General features: G+C 43.4%; 1 protein-coding gene across 1 annotated transcript in view; it reads right to left on the bottom strand.

Moving 5' to 3' along the window:
• Positions 1-22,329, bottom strand: part of LOC148517944 (clathrin heavy chain 1-like) — a 90,911-nt gene that overhangs the window by 50,460 nt on the left and 18,122 nt on the right. The window contains exons 3-13 of the mRNA XM_088477835.1: positions 15,278-15,546; positions 13,891-14,052; positions 12,705-12,818; positions 12,281-12,454; positions 9,376-9,573; positions 9,093-9,293; positions 8,844-8,996; positions 8,644-8,766; positions 6,667-6,804; positions 1,328-1,492; positions 995-1,175 (exon numbers count right to left, since the gene is read on the bottom strand). Coding sequence (XP_088333961.1) covers positions 995-1,175; positions 1,328-1,492; positions 6,667-6,804; positions 8,644-8,766; positions 8,844-8,996; positions 9,093-9,293; positions 9,376-9,573; positions 12,281-12,454; positions 12,705-12,818; positions 13,891-14,052; positions 15,278-15,546 — 1,878 coding nt within the window. The remainder of the gene's footprint in view (positions 1-994; positions 1,176-1,327; positions 1,493-6,666; positions 6,805-8,643; positions 8,767-8,843; positions 8,997-9,092; positions 9,294-9,375; positions 9,574-12,280; positions 12,455-12,704; positions 12,819-13,890; positions 14,053-15,277; positions 15,547-22,329) is intronic.

Genomic DNA, 22,329 nt, shown 5'->3' with positions numbered 1-22,329 from the left:
GGACAGCATTGGGAAAATCAAACTGTAGACCAGATGTTCCCCAACGCAGTATTCAAGTTACCCCAACAGTTCAGGTTTTAGATATATCCATGGTTGAGAACAGGTGGTTAAATCAAATTGACTGAGGTACTAATAAAGTCACCTGTGGTCAAGCATGGATATCTTTAAAACCTGGACTGTTAGGGTGCCTTGAGGACCCAAGTTGGGAACCTCTGCTGTAGATTGATTAGCGTAATGAAACACTAGATATAGTAGTAAAAGAGCAGCCAAGCTGAAAACCATTCTATTTGAAATAATTGTGAAAAATAATCCACAATCTTGGACAGTAGAGACAGAAAACCTCACGTAACAATAGGACAACAGACAATTACCTTCTTCTCGATATCAAATCTCCTAAACCAAGACCATATAATCTCCTTATATTAACAGGATCAGATATGCAAGTACCCCATCATGTATAGGTGAAGCTTAACGCCATTAGTGATTCCCTTTTATGCTTAAATAGAATAGGGCAAACAATGTCCTTTCTGGTGCAAGTTTGCCCAATTGAGGGGTCGGTACCATTTTTTCTAAATAAATAGTTTCGTAGTATGGAATTAATACAAACGTGTTTTGATCATCTGGTACGGCATGTGATAAACTGCATAAATTTTGCAGTTTATCACATGCCGTACCGGACTATCAAGACACGTTTGTATTAATGCCATATTACGGAACTTCAATAAACTATTTATCCTTTTCCACTAAACAGAATACGGACTATATTTTATTAAACATGTGTGAACCAAACACTATGCAAATATTCTGAGATACACTGAAAATAAATTGAGGTAGAACAGGCACACAGAAAGACTGGAGGGAAAAATTACTATTTCCACGGTCCAGCATCCTGTATACGGATTAGACCATCGCTGTCCCCATACTAACTATGGACAAAGATGACTTTCTGACTGCTTTAAAGTACTGTACTACAAAATAGACAGAATGCACATACCTTCGTAACTCTTGAAAGACTCAAAGAGCTCAACCAAAGACTGTGTGCCCAACTGTTCATGGTATTTAGATGCCACCTGGACACAGAGTTGCAGGTTCTGCCGGATGTTAGCAGATAGCATAGCTCGCAAACACTCCACTGAATCATCCACCGATAATGAGCCAAAAAAATTCACCAGCCACTAAATTTAGAGGAAAGAAATCTGCTGTAAGAGGACAAGACAGCACATTCAGTCGACTGGTCATGACTATGTACTGTTGTGCCTGGTTAATATGCAGCAAGAGAACAGCATTTCTATATTAGAAGAATGATCTACACAAAATAAGAATTCACCTCTGGATTTAGAAGGTGTGTGTGTACGACAGCACGTTTGATGTCATACAAGTCTGTATAATGCTCCAACGCTCTTTGCAGCAGTCCAGCTTTCTCACACAGCTGGGCAATGTGGGCCCGGTCATAGTGCGTGAACATCTGGTTCCCAAGGATGGCATCTGCGACCTAAGAAGATTGGAGAAATGAAATCAGGAAACAATTAAAAGCACACCATATACAAGAAAATAAGAGTTATGGTATAACATACCTTTGTTAACTCTTTTTCTTCGAGGTCCATGGGATCCCATCAAATTTGGGGTACATGACAATTTGTACTAGCATATTTTTAAGGCCCCAAAATGCATTTTTTTTTTTGGGTATGAATCTCGGTCACCAAACAGTTAACACAAACGAGCTCTCTGCTCCCAGGATGCACCGGATCCCTCCTTATATACCCCACCCCCTGCCTCAGGTAGCCAGTTCGTTACAAAGCTCAAGCAGGCAGAGACAAAACAAAGGGTATGAAAGAAAAAACCCATATTCATGAGCCCAGACTCTCCAGAGAAGACATTTTCCCGGAATGTGCAGTTACTGAATCCGGCACCCGCATGCCAGCCTGTGTATAAGCCAATGAAATTGCCATGCGAATCCACCTGGCCAGTGTCTGTTTATTGGCTGGCCAGCCATGCTTATTACTTCCATAAAGCACAAAAAGTGAATCAGACTTTCTCCATTTGCTCGTGCGTCTCACATAAATTCTCAACGCACGGACCACATCCAGGGAAGCTTCACCTGGCGAGAGACTAGTGCCCTGAAATGCTGGAACTACTATTTCTTCATTAATATGAAATTTAGACACTACTTTCGGAAGGTAACCCTCCCTAGTACGTAGTACTGCTCTATCTTGATGAAATACCAAAAACGGCGCACGGAAGGAAAGCGCAGATAAATCCAACACTCTGCGTGCAGATGCCATAGCTTGAACGGAGGAGCCTGTAAAACCTTCAGAACTAGAGTCAAGTCCCACGGAACAACTGGGGAAACGAAGGGAGGCTGAATCCTCACCCCCTGAAAAAAGGTCTTTATATCTGGTCTCAGAGCAATTTTATGTTGGAACCAGACTGATAGAGCAGACACCTGTACACTCAAAGAGGCCAGGCGGAGCCCTTTTTCCAGACCGCTTTGAAGAAAATCAAGCACTCTGGATATCAGAAATTTCTGTGGGTCATACCCTTTCAGTTCACACCACTGAAAGAAAGTATGCCAAATTCTATAGTATATACGGGCTGAGGATGGTTTCCGTGCCTTCAGCATCGTCCGTATAACAGACTCGGAAAACCCCTTCTTCCTCAAGACGGAGGCCTCAAGAGCCATGCCGTCAAAGATAGCCGATGAAGATCCGGGTACCAGCAGGGACCCTGTAGCAACAGATCCGGTCTCAATGGCAGGGGCCATGGAGTGTCTATGGAGAGAGACCGTAGATCTGTGAACCAGTGACGTCTCGGCCATGCCGGAGCTTTTAATATCATGGTGCTGCCCTCTTGTTTGATCTTCTGACAACTCTGGGAAGAAGAGCAAACGGGGGGGAACAGATATACAAGCTTGTAACGCCACTTTACTGTCAGTGCGTCTACACACTCGGCTCTCGGATCTCTTGTCCAGGATCCGTACCTGGGAACCTTGTTGTTCCTTCTTGAAGCCATCAGATCTATTTCTGGTAGACCCCACCTGTCCACAAGGTTCCGAAAAACCTGTGGATGTAGGGCCCACTCTCCTGCATTTATCTCCTGCCGACTGAGAAAGTCGGCCTCCCATTTCAGGATACCCGGAATGAACACGGCAGATATCGTGGGAAGATGAGACTCTGCCCAGACCAAGATTTTTGATACCTCTGCCAAGGCAGCCCAACTCCTTGTGCCCCCTTGATTAGGTAGGCAACCGCGGTGCGATTGTCCGACTGTATCAGCCTGCCCTTTAAGATTTCCTGAGCCTGCACTAAAGCTTTGAATATAGCTCTTAGTTCCAGGATGTTTATCGGTAGCCGGCTTTCCGTCACTGACCACTTTCCTTGGAAAGTGTGTGACCCCGTCATCGCCCCCCAACCTTGAAGAATGGCGTCGGTTTTGAGCAATGTCCAATCCGACACCCAAAAGGCAACCCTGCCTGAGATGCTTTGTCTGCAACCACCAGGACAGGGACAACCGAACCTCTGGAGAGAGACGCAGCAACTGAGACCTGATCGTGCAATGATCCTTGTCCCAGCGAGACAGAATTAATTGCTGCAGTGGCCTGGAGCGGAAATGAGCGTATTCCTCCATCCTGAAGGTGGCCACCATCGACCCCAAGACTTGCATGGCCACTAGAACGGATATCTGCCTGTTGCGAAGCAACCTGCGTATTCGTGATTGTAAGGCAAGAATCTTCTCCTCTGGCAGATATATTTTCTGCACCACGGAGTCCAATCTTGCTCCCAAATGACACATCTGTTGTACCGGACAGGGCGACTACTTTTGCCAATTTATGATCCAGCCATGACTGTACAGACATGATACTGTCAGCCTCAAATGATCCTGTAACTGCTGCGGGGACTGCCCTAGCAACAGGAGATCGTCCAAGTAAGGCAAAATCCTGACGCCTTGGCGTCTGAGGCATGCCTTCATCACCGCCATAACCTTGGTGAATACCCGAGGGGCTGTGGACAGGCCAAAAGGTACGGCCTGGAACTGAAAATGTTCCCCTCCTACTGCAAATCGAAGACATTTTTGATGAGCCTGTGTGATTGGTATGTGGAGGTAGGCATCTTGTATATCTAAGGATACCATATAGTCCCCCTGCTCCATTGCCAACACAATCGATCACAATGTTTCCATCCTGAACCCGGGGGCTCGAACAAATTTGTTGAGCTCTCTCAGATTCAGAATAGGCCGGTACAACCCGTTCGGTTTTTGAACCAAGAACAGATTGGAGTAAAACCCCTCTCGGAAATGATTCTCTGGCACCGGAATCACTACCTCCGATGCTAGTAAGGAAAGAATTGCTTTCTGAAGGGCCAAAGCTCTTTCTGAATCCTACGTGCCACCACGGACTCCGCTGAAACCCTGGAGGAAAGGATCCCTGCATCCAAGACGGCATCTCCCAAATAAGAGGCCCCTTCTCTAATAAAGGAGATCATATCCAGTTGCTCCTTAGAGGCATCTGGTAAAGACTCCACTAAAGTTTTGGCCCACTCCTCAATAGCTCTTGCTACCCAGGCAGTGGCCATAGCTGGACGGGTGGCCGTTCCTGCAGCGAGAAGATTGATTTGAGGCAACTCTCCAGTCTCCTATCCGTGGCTACCTTCAGCGAAGCCGCTGGGATTAGCAGAGTGGTACGTTTAATCAGCTGCGCCACATGTGCATCAACTGACGGTGGATTCTCCCACCTGGCACAGTCCTCTGCTGGAAAAAGATATAGAAGCGCCATTCTTTTAGAAGGATGGCTTTTCTTATCCGGACAGACCCACGCTTCCTCCATAAGTTCTGATATAGTTCAGACTTTGGGAATTCTGCCTTAACCACCTGGCGCTTGAACAAGGGGGCCTTCCTAAGCAGAGGATCCCCTTCCTCGATATTTAACACCGATTTCACAGCCCTTATCAGAAAGGGGACATCGGCTACTGGGAAATGATCATCACCCTCCTCGGAGCTAGACTCCTGTGAAGAGTCCTGTGCCTATTCCTCCTCGGATGAGGCACTGGAGTAGTCACCCATGTGAGTAGGTAAATGGCGCCTAGATTTAGGCTGCTTTGATTTGACAGCCTGAGGAGGCTGAAAAACCCCCGAGGATGATGCCATAACCTTACCCGCGGTCCATCCAAGGCGGCCACATCATGGGCATAAGATGCATCTGCTGAGGCAAACCCCAAACCGGTGGTACTGTAGCAGCCAGCCGCTACGCCACATGATCCATAACTTGAGAAAATTATGCCCAAGGGGGCTCAGGGCCTGTAACAGGCAGACTTAATTGGTGTGGTGGCTGTCTAAAGCAGTTCCCACAAAGCCCATTTTGTAGAAAGTCCTGTGGGGACAAGCCTGCCTTCCAGGCTATACAGGATATCAGCAACGGGGCTCCCGCCTGACCCTCAGACTCCTTAGACATGTCAACTATGCCACTGGTTCTGAGTGTATATGTGCTGCTTTCTACTCTCAACCCACACACCTATAGTAAGGGCGGGGGAGAGACAGTGACAGTATACAGGAATTACAGTTCTTTTACAGAAGAAACAGTATCCATAGACAACAATCACATGTCATGCATAAACACTTCTATGAGTCATACACATATAAGCTCTCACTACCACAATCGGCCTAGGCTTAGGTAGGATAGAGCCCTGTAAAACCTGAACCAGCAGTAGGAAAGGTATACAGGGAGACTGCCCAGCGTCCTGCAGCAGCAGTGATCAGAGAGCAACTGACATACACGCTGGCTGCCTTATATGGAGGCTGGGAGGAGCAACCCACAATCACTGCGCCAGAGTACTGAACTAGCATGTGGATTGGGGGAGGGGCCGCCGGGGAAGCGTACCTCCCCTATGCTGCTTGGACCTGCCCGGTAAACTGACCTGACCGCCGCCACAAGCCCCGGCTGGTCAGGAACATCATATCCCGGCGGTCTAGTGTAGGAAACAAGCTGTATGCCTCCCGACTGCAGCGCGCCTCCGGCCAGTCTCACTGCCGGAGGCCGGACCGCCACGTGGTCCCGGCGTCAGCGGGCGCCGCAACCACCCGCTGACCTGCCATCCCCATGATCCAGGTGCGGTCCAGGGCATGAGAGCCCCTGCTGAAGCCCTAGCCATGGCCTGCCAAGGCTAGCGGTGCGGTGCTGGAGGAGGTAGTTACAGCGCGTGGCCGGTGCGTCTCCGATCAGGCACGAGGCTGCTTCTAAGACAGCTCAGACCACCCGCTGAGATAGAGAGTAAACTCTCTCTTTTTTTTTTTTTTTTTAGTTACTCGTCTGCAGGACTGCTCCTGCAGTCCCACTGTCTATGTGGTGTACACACCAAACAGGAAGAACTGGCTGCCTGAGGCAGGGGGTGAGGTATATGAGGAGGGACCCCGTGCATCCTGGGAGCAGAGAGCTCATTTGTATTAACTGTTTGGTGACCGGGATTCATACCCAAAGTAATGGCTGTGGACCCTATGGACCCCGAAGAAGAAATAAAAGATCACTAGTCGCGGTGGGAGAAATGGGCGGATGGAATTTTAAATTGTGGTGACACATTAATAGGTTTCCAATTATTTATCACATCTGAAGAGGAATTTGTCTTTTGGGGAAGTGGAGACATTAAAAGAAGAATGCAAGTTACTGAGGAGTAGAGGTACCTGTGGGGCATGGATCAGGTTCATCTCCAGAAGGCGAGTCTGCAGGTGGCCCTCAGCAGGCTGATTATTCTTCAGAGCATCAAGCAGGAATGACGTGCACTGTTGTACCAGGCTGTTCTCCATAAAGACATCCACAATCTAGGAACAGAGAGCCAGTGTATCACACTTAAATCTGCCTTACATTACATATCCTTATGGTGTTACATATGGTACATTCCCTTACAATAAGGGTCAGTTTATAAAACAGAGTTTTGTTGTATTCCTGTCCTCTCTTCTTTGGTAGCTTGGTACATTACACACTCATAATACTAATAGCATCTTTCTCCTACAGTATACTGCTCCATTTCTCCAGCACTATGTCACTACAATTATCTAGCCAATATGCTCCCATGCCTTCCAAAACATCCTAAATATTATTTTTCTTTGTAAAGCACTTAAATAGGGATTTGTTAGTACAGACATTCCTCACTTAACGACCGAGTTCCGTTCCTACGACTAGGTCATTAAACAAATTGGTCACTAAACGAGGAACCAGGAGGTAATCATTTTTATGTATTCTGAATAAAGAAAAGGTTTACAGGAAATTCAAACTTGCTACTGTAACTGTTTTACTTTGCATAACTCTTACATACTGTACAGTACAATTAAAGTTATAAAAAAACATTTTAGTCATTGTACTATGGGTTCCAGCTGGTCAAAGTGCTGGTCGTAAGTACAAACGATTGTTAAACGAGTAGGTTGTTAAGTGAGGAATGTCTGTCCTTACAAATAAATCCTATTCTTATTCTGCAGTAGGACAATAGAGATGATTGTCTATGCTTAAGCGAAACTGAGGAAGAGAAAAGGAGCAGATGGCTTATAGTACATTGCCACCTAGTGGATGAACCATAGACCATATCCTGTGGATCTAGTAGACAATATGAAATCATATTTGTCCAAATATCTTTGGACAATTACATTTTCTGTGTTGTCCAGTGCATCATAATGCAACTTGTCCTGTACACCCCTTGTATTGCACCTTTAATCATTTTGTAATGGACAATATTGTATAAATATAACATATTTATAAGGTATATTGAAAAGTGCATGGATAAGTCACACACTAAAGTCTTCACAGCTCTTAGAAAGCTCTCACGTTATATGACCATGCCAGGTTTAATTTAAATTGTTCCTAACCCAGGGAATAAACATATTTGAATTCATTAGAATAAATAAAATCTATGTATTACTTGTTTGAGATAGATTTCCATTAATAAAATAAAATCTGCCCCTAAATTCATGTTGAACTTTCCTGCATAATGCCATTGACTTTTGTAAACAAGTAAGTAGACTTATTCATCGTTTCATTACTGTAAGGTGAGCCTGTCATTGGGGCTGATTCTATAGACTCCGCCTGCGGCATGTAAGTAATTGCTGGATGGTACTGCACAGCTGCTTCCTTGCGGCTGAGCAATACCGCACACATCTAAAACAGGCCCATTGTACTGTTGAGGAAAGGAAATTACAATACTCTAATACAGCGATAAACAGTTTAGGTTTATACCGAGATCACAGGTCCACGTTTATTTATACAGATAAACATGATTACTAAAAAGCAAGAAAAGGGATTATTTTAAAAACACACAGTTTACATAGCACATATTAAAAGTATTTCTGCCCTGTAAACCAAATGCAAGTCTATTCTGGATGTGAATACATGCAATACATTTGACTCATAATTACACTGTGTGGGCCTCATGATCTATAATCCGTTTATACTAGACTTTACAACAGAGATGTAATTACAGTTTATTTACGTGTGGGCAAATAATTGATCAATTAAAAGTAAAAATAGATTTTAAAAAACAACAAAGGTTACAGCTGGATAGTTTTTCTCTAGGCTCCTTATGTTCTGCAATGCGATTTGAAAATGAGATAAGAACACAGTGAGTGTACATGCCTGCATCTCTGACACTGAACCACCAGTGCTAACTTTACCTGGTTGATGTTGGCCAAGGGCTCCTCATCCTGTACTAGCATCTGGGAGAACTGTAGACCCTGATCTGGGCTGATTCGCATAACACTCCGAAGTAAGAAGATCCAGTCTGGAGTGTATCCCACCTAGTACAAAAATAATAACTTTACTGGCACGTTGACTGCAAAGAGAAGAAAGCCAGTGGGCACTGGGCGCATCTTACTTTTTTGGCATAGAGAACTATTTTCTGGAACTGCCCAGTCTCGGCAAAGCACTGGATCACTTTGTTTGGCACACTAGCACGTAGGTAAACACTAAGCGCAAGAGTAGGGTCCACAGCTTTTACCAAGTCTCCAAGCTCCTCAGAGCACTCCAACTAAATAAAACAGATGAGGAAAAGCTTTATAGAATGAGTGAGAACACTGTGGCAGTCCGAGAAGATAAAATCATTACCATATAGTGCGACTCCTACCTTATCTTCCTTCAGCCACTTTTCCAAGAGTTGCTTACGCCCCTGCTGCAGGACCGGCCTGCAGAGCTCTAGTGACTCCAGCTTGTTCAGCTGCCCCTGATCTAGCAGAATCCCAAAGTACTGGAGCAGAGGTGATGCTTGTCCAGGTTGAGCTGGTACAGTCTGAAACTTTCTGATAGTGTCTGCAGTGCGAAGAATTCCCTGGAGAGACAGAATAAGTATGCTATGCAGAAGAGAAAACATTTCATGTATAAGTTTAGCAAACATTCATTTACCAAGATACCTTTGGAGCAGATGCAGCAACCTTGGCAGCTTCAGAATAATTGCCTTGAGCAAACATGGTGTTAAACTTCCGCGCAAAAAGCTCTTCAGCACCTGCCAAGTTACTTCGGACAGCCATGCGCAGTCCCAGATCAGGGTTCTGTAGCACATTTGTGGCATAGTTCACAATGTTGTCTTCTTCCACACATACTGAAAGCACCTGAGCAGAGAAGGGGAAAAGCGATAAGTAAACACTTCACTGCATAAGGACGATAGTATACTTGTCTGTAGAAGATGTTTTGTAAAATCCTTTAAATAAACATTTACTGAACAAAAACAAAAAGTTGTCCAGATTTTTGAGGGATACTCCCAACTTCCAGTGTCATGGCCACATCTCTATAGATTCAGTGGATCACATATAACCTAACTTTTCCCAGACAGGAATGTTCTGAGGTTAGTAAACATATATGCAAACCGGTACTTTAATAAATATTTTGCACAAATATTTAAAACCTGGGGGGAATTCACAACATTAGGACCACACAGAGTACAAAGATGCATTGGAATGTAATTGGAAACACTTTATTTTTGCCTAAGCTAAACAAGCACATTTTATACTTGTTTTCAGGACAGATATGCCTTCACTTAAATATTTGTTTTCTAGGAATTGGATAGCAACAAATACTTTATGTACCTGCAACATATTTTTCTTAATTCTTAATACATTTAGTGCAATGTGAAATATCTTTCTCAAATATCTATAAAGTAAGGTATTCCCAAATAACACAATTATAAATATGTATAAATATGTATAGCATAGTATAACATACACAAAATGCATCATTCTTACACAGAGTAAGTGCTAGGATGTGTGCGCTAGGGAGAAGGCTGGGGAAGTACTAAGTGCTAGGATGTGTGTGCTAGAGAGAGAAGGCTGGGGAAGTACTAAGTGCTAGGATGTATGCGGTAGAGAGAAGGCTGGGGAAGTACTAAGTGCTAGGATGTGTGTGCTATGGAGAGAAGGCTGGGGAAGTACTAAGTACTAGGATGTGTGCGGTAGGGAGAAGGCTGGGGAAGTACTAAGTGCTAGGATGTCTGTGCTAGAGAGAAGGCTGGGGAAGTACTAAGTGCTAGGATGTGTGTGCTAGAGAGAGAAGGCTGGGGAAGTACTAAGTGCTAGGATGTATGCGGTAGAGAGAAGGCTGGGGAAGTACTAAGTGCTAGGATGTGTGTGCTAGGGAGAGAAGGCTGGGGAAGTACTAAGTACTAGGATGTGTGCGGTAGGGAGAAGGTTGGGGAAGTACTAAGTGCTAGGATGTGTGCGGTAGGGAGAAGGCTGGGGAAGTACTAAGTGCTAGGATGTGTGTGCTAGAGAGAAGGCTGGGGAAGTACTAAGTGCTAGGATGTGTGTGCTAGAGAGAGAAGGCTGGGGAAGTACTAAGTGCTAGGATGTGTGCGGTAGGGAGAAGGTTGGGGAAGTACTAAGTGCTAGGATGTCTGTGCTAGAGAGAAGGCTGGGGAAGTACTAAGTACTAGGATGTGCTCTAGAGAGAAGGCTGGGGAAGTACTAAGTGCTAGGAGGTGTGTGCTAGGGAGAAGGCTGGGGAAGTACTAAGTGCTAGGATGTCTGTGCTAGAGAGAAGGCTGGGGAAGTACTAAGTGCTAGGATGTGTGCGGTAGGGAGAAGGCTGGGGAAGTACTAAGTACTAGGATGTGTGCTAGAGAGAGAAGGCTGGGGAAGTACTAAGTGCTAGGATGTGTGCGGTAGGGAGAAGCATGGGGAAGTACTAAGTACTATGATGTGTGTGCTCGAGAGAAAGCTAGGGAAGTACTAAGTACTAGGCTGTGTGTGCTAGGTAGAAGGCTGGGGAACACAGACACCATGTGTTTTCTACAGATACTACTGGCAAGACCAGCATTGCTCCCTCCCTGCTCTATTATGGCCAGCCACAGACTGCACTCCTTGATGATGTCGCAAAGACATCAATAGATTTCGGTGACTAATGATAAGACGGCTTCATAGGAAAAGCAAGTGTTTACAATGATTGCCTAATTTGTAAAATCTGGTGAGCAAAGCAGATATGAAACTGGAAGCTATCACAAATAATTAGGAAATATAATGAATGGTTGCTTCATTTTCTTAAGAACCCCTATTAGAATAAGCAATAGACTAAAGCATTAGTGCACTGCAATCAGCAGTTCTTGTGTGTAATTCCTCATGACATGGCAAATCACCCCAAAAAATATGTTTCTAAAGAAATGGAAGATTTGTCCGTGTTCGGCACAGGAGATTTTGCATTTTTTTTAATAGGTTGACATTTAGGGGGAGATGTATCAAGCCTTCTAAAGAGGACAAGCAGAGTTGTTGCCATATGCAAATTCTCCACCTGCCCTCTATAGAAGGTTTGATACACCTTCCCCTTACTTTTCTTAACACTGGCTAGTTGTGTAACGGTGACAGTCTCTGTAGTTCTTTGCTGATAACCAAGAGAAGAAAGCTACAGATATCAGCAGGGGATGCAGTCATAATACCGACAGCGGGGATTCCGGCGTTCAGAATGCCAGTACCAGAATCCCGACACCGGGCAGAATCCCGGCGCTGGCATCACGAACGCTAGCATCCTGAAGGTAAGTAGCGGGGCTAGGCACTAGGGAGAGGGTTGGGGTCAGGCACTAAGGAGGGAGGGTTACGTTTAGGGTGCGGGGAGGTTAGATTAGGCACTAGGGGGTGAGGTTAGGTTTAGGCACCGGTGAGGGAGGAAAGGTTAGGGTTAGAGAGAGGGGTAGGGTAACGACTGTCTGTATCCTAACCCTGTCAGGATGGCAGCGTCGGGATTCTGACCGCTGGGATCCCGTACCCAACCCATCAGCAGAGTACAGTATCTTAAATACATAGGAATATATTACTGAAGTACTACTATGCCTACCTGGCCTTTCTTATTCACGCCAATGATTCCCGTGGTAGGTTCATGAGGGGCGGTAACAAAGATGGTGTCGGCACTGATGCGGTTCATATAAATACATGCTCCAGACTCTAGGTCATACATGTGGATGTACCCATACTTTGTAATTAGATAGATTACTCCATGTTTGGTGCCGATCTGTACATGAAAAAAAAAGGTAGCGAGATAAGAGGCAAGAGAAATAGTAAAATAGATACTTTTCCAGTAAAACAACAATAAAGCATAACAATCTAAAATTAAAATGATCATAATAAATCTAGTTACATTTCAACAGTGGAAGATACATGAAGGAGATACACTGGCTTCACTTTCAACAGAAATAGTGAGACAGAATTGTGGGTGTAGAATAGCCAAACTATATGCAAGGATGGCCCATAATGCACTTTACCTGCATAGCCACAGGGAAGTCTGTCTGAGCTTCAGGAGGAAAGAAGACATCCACAGCCTTCTTGGTAAAAGGCTGGTTTCCATTAGCAGGCTGTCCAACCTCTATGATATGTAGCTAGAGAGAGTGATGGAAAAACCTGGTTATATAGACTGCCAGCTAATACTATGCATTTTCTGTACTTGGAATACAACCAGGCAAAAACATATTCGAGTAATTCAAGTCGTACAGCAGACAGACAACAAAACTGCATAAGTTATAAATATTGAGATCCATTAAGTGTGAAAAACTGAGCAATTAAAAGTCATTGAGATACAAAGTTAGAAATGATGCCAGCCATCTGTCCCAAAGACTGCTCTCTGATATAAGAAATTAGCTCAATGGAGAAGTATTCTATAAGAAGAAGAATGCACTTCAGCCTATTCCCCTTATAGTTTGACTCATTTCATAGCTATTGTTAGGAGTAAAACACTCAGAAGCACAATACAGGGGTGTCATTATGTAAAAATATACTTTTGTCTTTAGTGAACATTCTGAAAAACTCAACTGCGTCCTTTCATAACGTTCAGGCTCCTTTGGCCTCCCTTCCTCAACCAGCCTCTGCTCATCTTCTATGGCTCAGACCTCTAGCTTGTGTTTTGCCATTCCAGCTACCTACCAACATATGCTTGTACATACCCATTGCTTTGTTTTACTCATAATGCTAGTCTCCAGGTAACCACACTACTGTATTAACTTGTTATACCACTGATAAACATTTGTTAAAAAAAAAAAAGAAAAAACACTTGAACCAATTATCTATAACTGCAGTAATACTAGACCGTGCAAAGCTATGACCCACACCCTCCCCCACTGTCATCATAGTACAGGATGACTGCAACAATGACGGAGACATACACATTTGGCTTATGGTATCATTACTAAAAATGAGAATATACAGAATGAGCTACTCTAGTTGATAATACTGGTACCCGTACAGTACCACTGAGCATCAACCATCAGAGAAACAAAGCAGAGTATCCCATAGGTGTAAGCCTTGCAGATATCACACATTTCACTCATGTTTCAGGAGACAAGGCACACATATTTACAATAAGGAGTATATAAAGAAAGGGTCTGTTGGTGGACGAGCCTTGATACCAGAATAATTATGCTAATTGCATGCAGAGTAGCACTGCTGGTCACTTACTTTGCCACCAGCCTGACCACGCACAGCAAAGCAGAAGAGAGTTGAAGGTTTTGAATTTCTTTCAATCTTAAATTCGGCAAAAGCTGCGGCATGTCCCTCTATCGGCTGAGAGACTTTCCTATCCACAGAATACAGCTGCATTGCGCCAACCACACGGCTTTGCTAGAAGAGGAACGTAAAGAAGTGGGAAGGAAAACACAAAAGTAAACACTGAAAACAACTTTTTCCTATAGAATTCAGATATTAGACAGAAAGAATTGTCAAATATGGCTAAAAACAACGGCATCTAACAGGCAAAGCCAATCAAGAACTTTCCCACTTGGGTCAAGTGGCTGTGGTTGCGGGCAACCGTGAAAGTCAGATTTACTTATTTATGCGAGATTCCTAGGGCTAATGCGGGGATCCACGTGGCTGCAAGCAAAAAGCCATGCTGCCCGTTCATTTGACACCAACCACCACAAACATCATCATTATTAACGGTACTTGCGCAAGAGACGTCTGATACAGGCTTCTCCTCCCCATACGCATGACTCAGAATGACACAGAGCTTTACATACACACCCACATGTCAGGCCAGTTCCATGCAATGGCATTAGGGTTAGGGTTAGAGTTGCATTTTATGGAAAGATAGATCTGGCCAAGTTCCTTCAGACTCAGAACAGGGCAGACAAACCCAAAAATGTGCATCTACACATGCGCTGTATGCAACAACTCTGTGCACAGAGATCCATCCGAGTCTGATAGCGGTCATCTTCCAAAGCATTTACTAAGATGCCTACTAATGACCCTGTTGATTTCAAAATCAACTTCAGGCATCGACGTCATTTTGGGACCACAAACGCATATATTTATATTTTCTACTATTCCACTTTTCAAGCAGATGTGTGATGAGCTGGTAAACTGTCCAGACACAAAATTTCGATCTGATCAGTAACATGACTGTCAATTAGGTCATTTGGAAATATATTTTTAAAAAAAATGAAAATCCTAGAGAAAATTCTGTATTTCCCTAGGACAATTGATTATTGTTGTCAATTTAAAGAAAAAGATCAACCACTAATGCATAAAGCACATGGTAAAATACTGACGGAAAAGCCATATATATATTATGCAGTCCAATTTGTGTGGTCATCATTATACTTATACATATATTAATTATCATTGGTGTAATTATTTGTTATCAGAAAACACCTAAAAACGCAATTTAAAAAATTCCTTTTTTTCCTCCATACCCAACTGTGTAACTAAAAAACTTCATATTACCGTCATGTCAAAACAATACAAGACAATGTGCATCCAATATTTATTGTTGCCCTACCGTTGTCTAAATATTTTTTTTCCCCAAGCAAAACATGTAAAACCATCCATACAGGACACCTCTGAATACCTGTGCAGAGATGCCAATTAGAAGAAGCCACTTCTGTTGCTCATCTGTCCTGTAATTGATGATTTGGCAGCCAGCAAGACTTGCATGGCGATCAAACATTTTCTGTGGCTGGGAGTCCCCCTCCATGCTCCAATGGTAAACCGCTGTCTCCGTCACCAGAGCAACAGTATTGACTGATATCCATTTCCAAAAGAGGACTTCCTCTGACATTGTGTGAGCCTTCATCTTGCTCTTCATTTCAATGTTAAAGATCTGAAGAGTTTTTCCAGCTAGAATATGAGAAAATGCACCATGAAAGCTTTAAGATCCAATTTTTTATTTTTTGAGATGGTCTAAACTCAGTCACACAGCGAGCATGAGAATGGTCCATGAAGATGACAGAATCACATGTCTTAGAATGCCAGCAGTCAGTACCACTGGCTGCAGAAGACCAATTCACAGTAATAACACAGGTTAAGGTGTGCTTTCTGTAATATAAATATATTTACATTTCACATCCAGGATGACTTCTAAAAAAAACATTTCTTTTTTTTTTTTTACATACCAGCGTGCTTTCTACAGTGGAACGCATGTCAGATATTACCAGAATTTACCATCTAAAACAGTGGGGTTTCTATTTAACAAGGTACCTATCATGGACGTTGCTCAGTTATGGGTACTTAAATATGATATTCAGCCATGCGGGGTACGCAACAATGATTTTATTTAATTGAAACAGGATAGAATGGTTATGTCATCAGGGGGTATATAAACCAGTGCTGGTTTGGTGCACAGGTCATTCTACGTTCTACTGGACACTTGTGAGGTCAACATTACTGTAACGTCTTGCCTGTGACTTACACCGTCTTAGACTCCCTCTGTCTTCACTAAAAGACTGGCAAGTGCTCGCTTTTGAATTTAATTGCAATTGTGCCTGCTGTTACCTATTTGGAGGATTTGCGCTCCAGTGGATGATTTATGCATATGATGGTGACTTTGGACTGAGATATTTATAGATCACACACATACAGATGTAAGTTACGCACACACACATTATATATATATATATATATATACATACATATACACACACACATATACAAACACACATACACGTACATATATAAAATAAATATTTGAATCTAAATATTCAGACACGTTTATAAACATATACACATTATATATACACACACACACAAATACATATATACACATACATACACACGTTTATTATATACACTATTTTTCAAATAAAAAGGTTACCACTGAACATATCTCAGGGATAGTTAATATACCTGATAGTAGAGTGAATAACCACCAGGATGCTGTCTGTCAAAACCCTATGCTGTCAGTTGTTTTCATGTTCAGGACTGAAAGAGGGTGGAATATGTGAGGTAAAGAGGCTAACTTGCAGTCTCCTTAGAAACAGGAAATGTTAGTAGAATGGCTTTTTGCTATGAGAAAGGTTCAGACATGCTGCATATTATACATTTCTCTGCTATAACAGCAGGCTTGTGGGCATTGCCCGACAGCTGTCTGATTGGGGAGACTCCCAGAAAACATTGGAATGTTAAGAGTAAAACTAAAAACACCACATTAACACATTCTACGCCTGCAAAATGTGCATTTTGAGTTCAGTTGTCCTCTAAAGTTCATTCAATTTCAGTAAATGCCTGTTCTTAATGCTTATTGCATATTTTGACTTCACTATACACTGAATGCCTTTTGGCACTAAGCTACATCACATGAAGCTGTAGGTTGCATAAAGAATTAATCCAAGCAGCACTTCCCTGCAGGTCTTCTAAACTTGAAAAGACTTTCAACTAAGAGTACTCCATGGAATGTGGCTCGGTCCCAACAAACAGCAGGCACAAGAGAGACCCTGCATTTCAAGCAGTGCAGCAACAGGTCCCAGCCAAACTTCACCTGCTGAGTGACTCCATACTACAAACTAGACATCCCCCACAACTCAGGACAGGGCAATTAATTCCAACTCTTAGTAAGCACAAAGCTGACTATTTAAAAACTGCTGAAAAATGTAAAACTGCTAAGGCATTTTAACAATGCTACAGCAACAACATAAAAAGAAGTACAAAAACGGGGGTTTCTAAAGGAAATATATTAAAATTGGGCAGTGAATGGCAATTTTCCTTAATGAGTTCAGCAACTTTGTATTTTTGGCACCCCAAGAGCAAGGTCATACCGTCAGACAAATATAAGTATGTGTGTATATGTTAATACGTTATATGCAAACAGAAATCACTTGTACTAAATAATTTGTACTAAACAGTTAAGACCAGTTCAGTACATGAAACATATTAGCTATACACCCATACCCAGAGGAGATGTGTTATTGGAAAATAGCAATGAGCTCATGCTGTGCATGAAACATATTTGGTGGACCTGCAAAACCAATGACAGTTATAGATAACATATGCTTGATAGGGTATAAACATTTAAAGAGCGATTCATTTGTTTTTGGTGCCCGTAGCTAAAGTCTAAAGTGACAGGAGCTATTCAATTGTTTGGGGTGAGCAGCCCCATGCGGTATGCGACATTAGCATTCTTGCACCCAAATGCACAGGTTTAGCCATGTAACGCTGCTTCTCCAGTGATAAGGGCTACAGTTAATGCGCACCTGGCACTTGCGATCTCAACCCCATAGCCCTACTTAAGGCAGATCTCTGCTCGCACCTCAGGAGGGTGTGAGCAGAAATTTGTGGTAAGTGCAACCTCGCGGCTGGGCGGCTAAAACAATTGAATAGCTCAGGATTACTTTAGACAGGAGCTACAGGCGCTCAAAATAATTGAATTATCCCCTCAGTGTCTTGAGTTGCTATAGCACCAGGGTTCACCCCAGAAAATTTTGCCAGCCGGGTAGCATTAAGAAGTAGCTAGGTGGGGGGTAGTATCAGTGGCAAACGCAGGATTTCCAGATGGGGGTTTACAAATGCTTGATATTAGAGTGAGTGTGGCCAGTCCATGAAGAAGGCATAATTAGCACTTATCCAGCTTTAATAATATGCATCATAAATAGTGTGTTGTAAATTTGTGTGTAATAATTCCAGCATATTCAAGACCAGTGATCACAGTAAGCCATTAGATGCGTCAGTAGGCCATCCTGCCTGAGCTGAACGTATTTATTTTAGATGTGGGCACCATTCCAGACTATTGGAGCAAGTCCGGGAGCCTGGAGGAGCAGCAGAAGAACCTAGCACTGCCCTGGACATACTGTATATGTACATATTGGGCTCTATAGCAGTGCAACTCTAACAGTGTATGTTTTCCAGATCTCCTAGTTGGTGCACAGGTTATTTATTACTGGCTGATACATGTGAAAAGATCCACAGTTGGTGCTAATCATTTCATTTGTGATACTGAGAAGAACATGCAGCACTAGTAGCAATTATATTACTATTTCAATTGTGGTCATGGTGTGGGCTGGGGAGGGGGGTTTCCAGCCAGTCATGTCACAAGACTTTCAGAAATAACAAAAACACAAAACATACCTTAATATACACTGCCACAAACACCACAAAACTGAAAAAATGTGTCATAATATACATGGTGGATTATATTAAAATACACAACTAAATTTAGCATATGTATATACGGGACGTATTTAAATTGCCGAAATACCGGCACCGCAATCCTGCCGCACAGCAAAATGCCAATGCCGATATCCTGGAGGAGATCAGGATACCGGTGTCGGCATCCCGAACGTCCGGACCTCGGTAAGTATTGCAGTTTCCCCGGTATTTGGGGGGGGGGGTGGGTTTAGGCACCCCTGGGGGGAGATTAGGGTTAGGCACCCCCCCAGGGAAAGATAGGGTCAGGCTACGTGGATGGGGGTTAAGGTAAGGTACCCCCCGGGGGTGTTACGTTAAGGGTTGTGGTAAGGGGGGGTTAGGGTTAGGCACCACCAGGGGGGGGGGAACTTAGGGTTAGATACTAGGGGGGGTTAGGGTTAGGCACCAAAGAGTGAAGAATAGCGTTGGTTGGGACAGAATGGTAGGGAAACTATAATTACCACCCCTGTCGGGACCTTCATCGTTCAAGCTTCCGGCATCGGGATTTGTACAGAAGGCTATTCAGCCGCAGTTATTTCATACAGATTCTGTATGTACTAATGTAAAATAATTTCTATAAACAGTGAGTTACAATATTTGTACTCATGGGTAAATCCCTTTGCCAATGCTGTAAGTGTGTTCTACCAGACATACAATTGTGGGTTATATTTGAATCCTAGAAGGTAGGGCACAGTACAACTAAGACTCTCCAGCCTTCCTAAAACCTCCCTGCTAATCTTCAATTTACAACTAGTCTAGTAAGGAGACAAGGAAAGCAACAGATTAGAAGTAGAAGAGAACACATTTCTGGGTGGGTCTGTATGGTTTTGCTAAATTTTTAATAAACAATTATGCAGGGAAGACCAAGTGGTCGCTCTACAAACCTGGTCTATTGTCACCACGTACCTTCCAAGAAAGGCCTACCCACCCTTGTTGAGTGTGCCAACAGTTCAGCCACAGAATAGAGCAGCCAGATTACTAACCTGACCCAGTATGAGATCATCTGTGAAGAGGCTCTATAACCCTCCCTATGGGTCCTTGTAAAAAGAAATACTGGGTTTCCAAATGCCAGAACTCATTTACTCACAGATAAAGCACCACATCCAAGGAGTTCTTGGACTTACAAGGGGGAGGTCACAAGGAACAGCAGTGTGCATTGCAGAATGCTAACCTCCCTACTCATGGCCTGAGGACTGAAAGTATCTGCCGTATATTGAAGATAAATCACCACTGTGACACAGTTTGAGTGAACCTTTAGTTCAAGACAAGCTATGCTTATACTCTGAACCAACACTACCTCTACTTTGCTTTCCAGTACCCTCACTTTCCATTTTTGTTCTGTAATTCACTCCACAAGTCTTCACCGAAACCACAGCTTCTATGGCAGAAATACGGTGTTCTATATCTGAATGATATTGCTGTAAAGGCCAGCTCCCGGGGGCTGGCAATTTACATGTCCACCTTACTATGCAGCTCACTTTGCTGGATTATGAACAGGCACAAATTGATGCTGACCCTGTTGACTTCCATGGTGTTTCTAGAACTCCATTTGATATAGTGGTTCAGAGAGTATTGCTTTCACAGGACAAGGTTTGCTCCCTTCAGATTACCCATTTCGGACTATCACAAGGACTACCATTCAATACTAAATGAAGGTGGTGGAGAATATGGTTTCAACCCTGGAAGCAGTGCAATATCTGCAATTTCACCATGCACATAAGGAACACATGGTGTCTGCTTAATTTCAAATGCGCTTTTCCATTCATGGAAAAGGATCCAAGCACCATGAAATTCACCTTCTATTAACAGACAGGGTGATTTCCACTATGAGGTGGTGGATGGGTCATTTCCACCTGACAGCTGGAAAACTCTTCTAACTTATAGCATGGCAGGTGGTCTCTATAAACAATGGTCTTCTGAGATAGAACATGGCCTCTTCTGCAGTCCACTTTACCAACCAATGTTCATTTTTGTTTTGGGAAATACTATGGGCCCAATTCAGAGATGTATGCAAACCCGATGGTTTGCGTGAATCTCCAATGGCAGGAAGACTGCGCAGGCACATGACCCATTCTGCGCATGTGCACGACAGGTCCTGCGATGCCGCCAGAAACGATCTCAAGTCGCAGTATGACTGACAAGCTGCTGCCATTTGTGGGTAAGGACAGGGCGGTGCTGTCTGTATTTAGAGAAAACGGGGCGTGTGGGCACCATTTTCTGGGAGTGCTGAGGTCAGTGTCTGCATATTCTGAGGCAGATTTACTGGCCTCACAAGCGGGCAGGAGGTGGCCATTCTGAATAAGCTAATGCTGGCCATACACTAGCATGATTTCGGGCCGATTGCCCGATTTTCAACACGTTGCAAGATGAATCGTGTAGAAATCATGTATTTTTTTAAGTAGGATACGATCCGATGCGCGCTCCCGCAGCTCCTAAAACGTGTTGTATGATCAGATGTGCAGCCCATATGATCCGTCGCATTCATATGCTGATAGTGCCGTATTTTTCACCATGCTATGCATCGTGCATCTGACCACTGTCATTTCAGTGACATTTTGAAGAATGATGATCAGTTTTCGAGCAGGCACACGATCGATCGTAACGTGATATCGTATGTACATCGTGTGTCCAAAGTGCGTTAGGGACTGCAAGGGAGTCGTATGATGAATCTTATCTTATGCTGGTCGTACTAGTGTATTAGGCTTACTCTGAATGCCGATCTTGATCCAATCCTGCTTCTTCGGACGCAGGCATGGGAAATGAGATGCCGGAGTTTTTTTCCTTCAGATGCCTCCTTCAAGAAAGCCACTTATCTGTGAATCAGGCCCTATATTACATTTTAGAAACAAGTGGAGTATAGACTGATGGCCAAAATAAACTTCTCCAGTTCTCCCATAAGAGAATTTATAAAAAACACCAACATGGCACAAACCAAAGCTGTACAGTGCTCTGTACACCCACTCGTCCAACTGAAAGGAGTGGGTAGGTTCACATGGTGCAAGCTCCATGCTATTCTCAGCATGAATAGCAAATGTATAAAGCCTTCAAGAATTGTGCTGAGACAATGATCACTTGTAAAAAGTCTTTTTTTTTGTATGCAGAGTGGTGAGGGTGGCTGGGCACATCAATACCTAGCTCAGATATTATGGTAAGGTGTGGATTTCTAACTGAACCACCTCATAGGAAAATGGTGGTAGAGAGAATTTATGGGGGAAAGAGAAAGCAAGCGAGAAAGAGAAAGCAAGCGAGAAAGAGAAAGCAAGCGAGAAAGAGAAAGCAAGCGAGAAAGAAAGTAAGCGAGAAAGAAAGCAAGCAAGAGTAAAAGAGAAAGAAAGCACGCAAGAGCAAAAGAGAAAGAAAGCAAGCGAGAGCGAAAGAGAAAGAAAGCAAGCGAGAGTGAAAGAGAAAGAAAGCAAGCGAGAGCGAGACACGCATAGACAAACAAAGAGAGGAGAGATTTATTTGTGACCCACTTTCTTTATTTTCAAAAGATGTACCAACCTA

The sequence above is a fragment of the Taudactylus pleione genome, unplaced genomic scaffold (genome assembly GCF_031769625.1).
Source record: "Taudactylus pleione unplaced genomic scaffold, aTauple2 ptg000205l, whole genome shotgun sequence".
NCBI lineage: Eukaryota > Metazoa > Chordata > Amphibia > Anura > Myobatrachidae > Taudactylus > Taudactylus pleione.
This window is presented reverse-complemented; position numbering and strand designations above follow the sequence as displayed.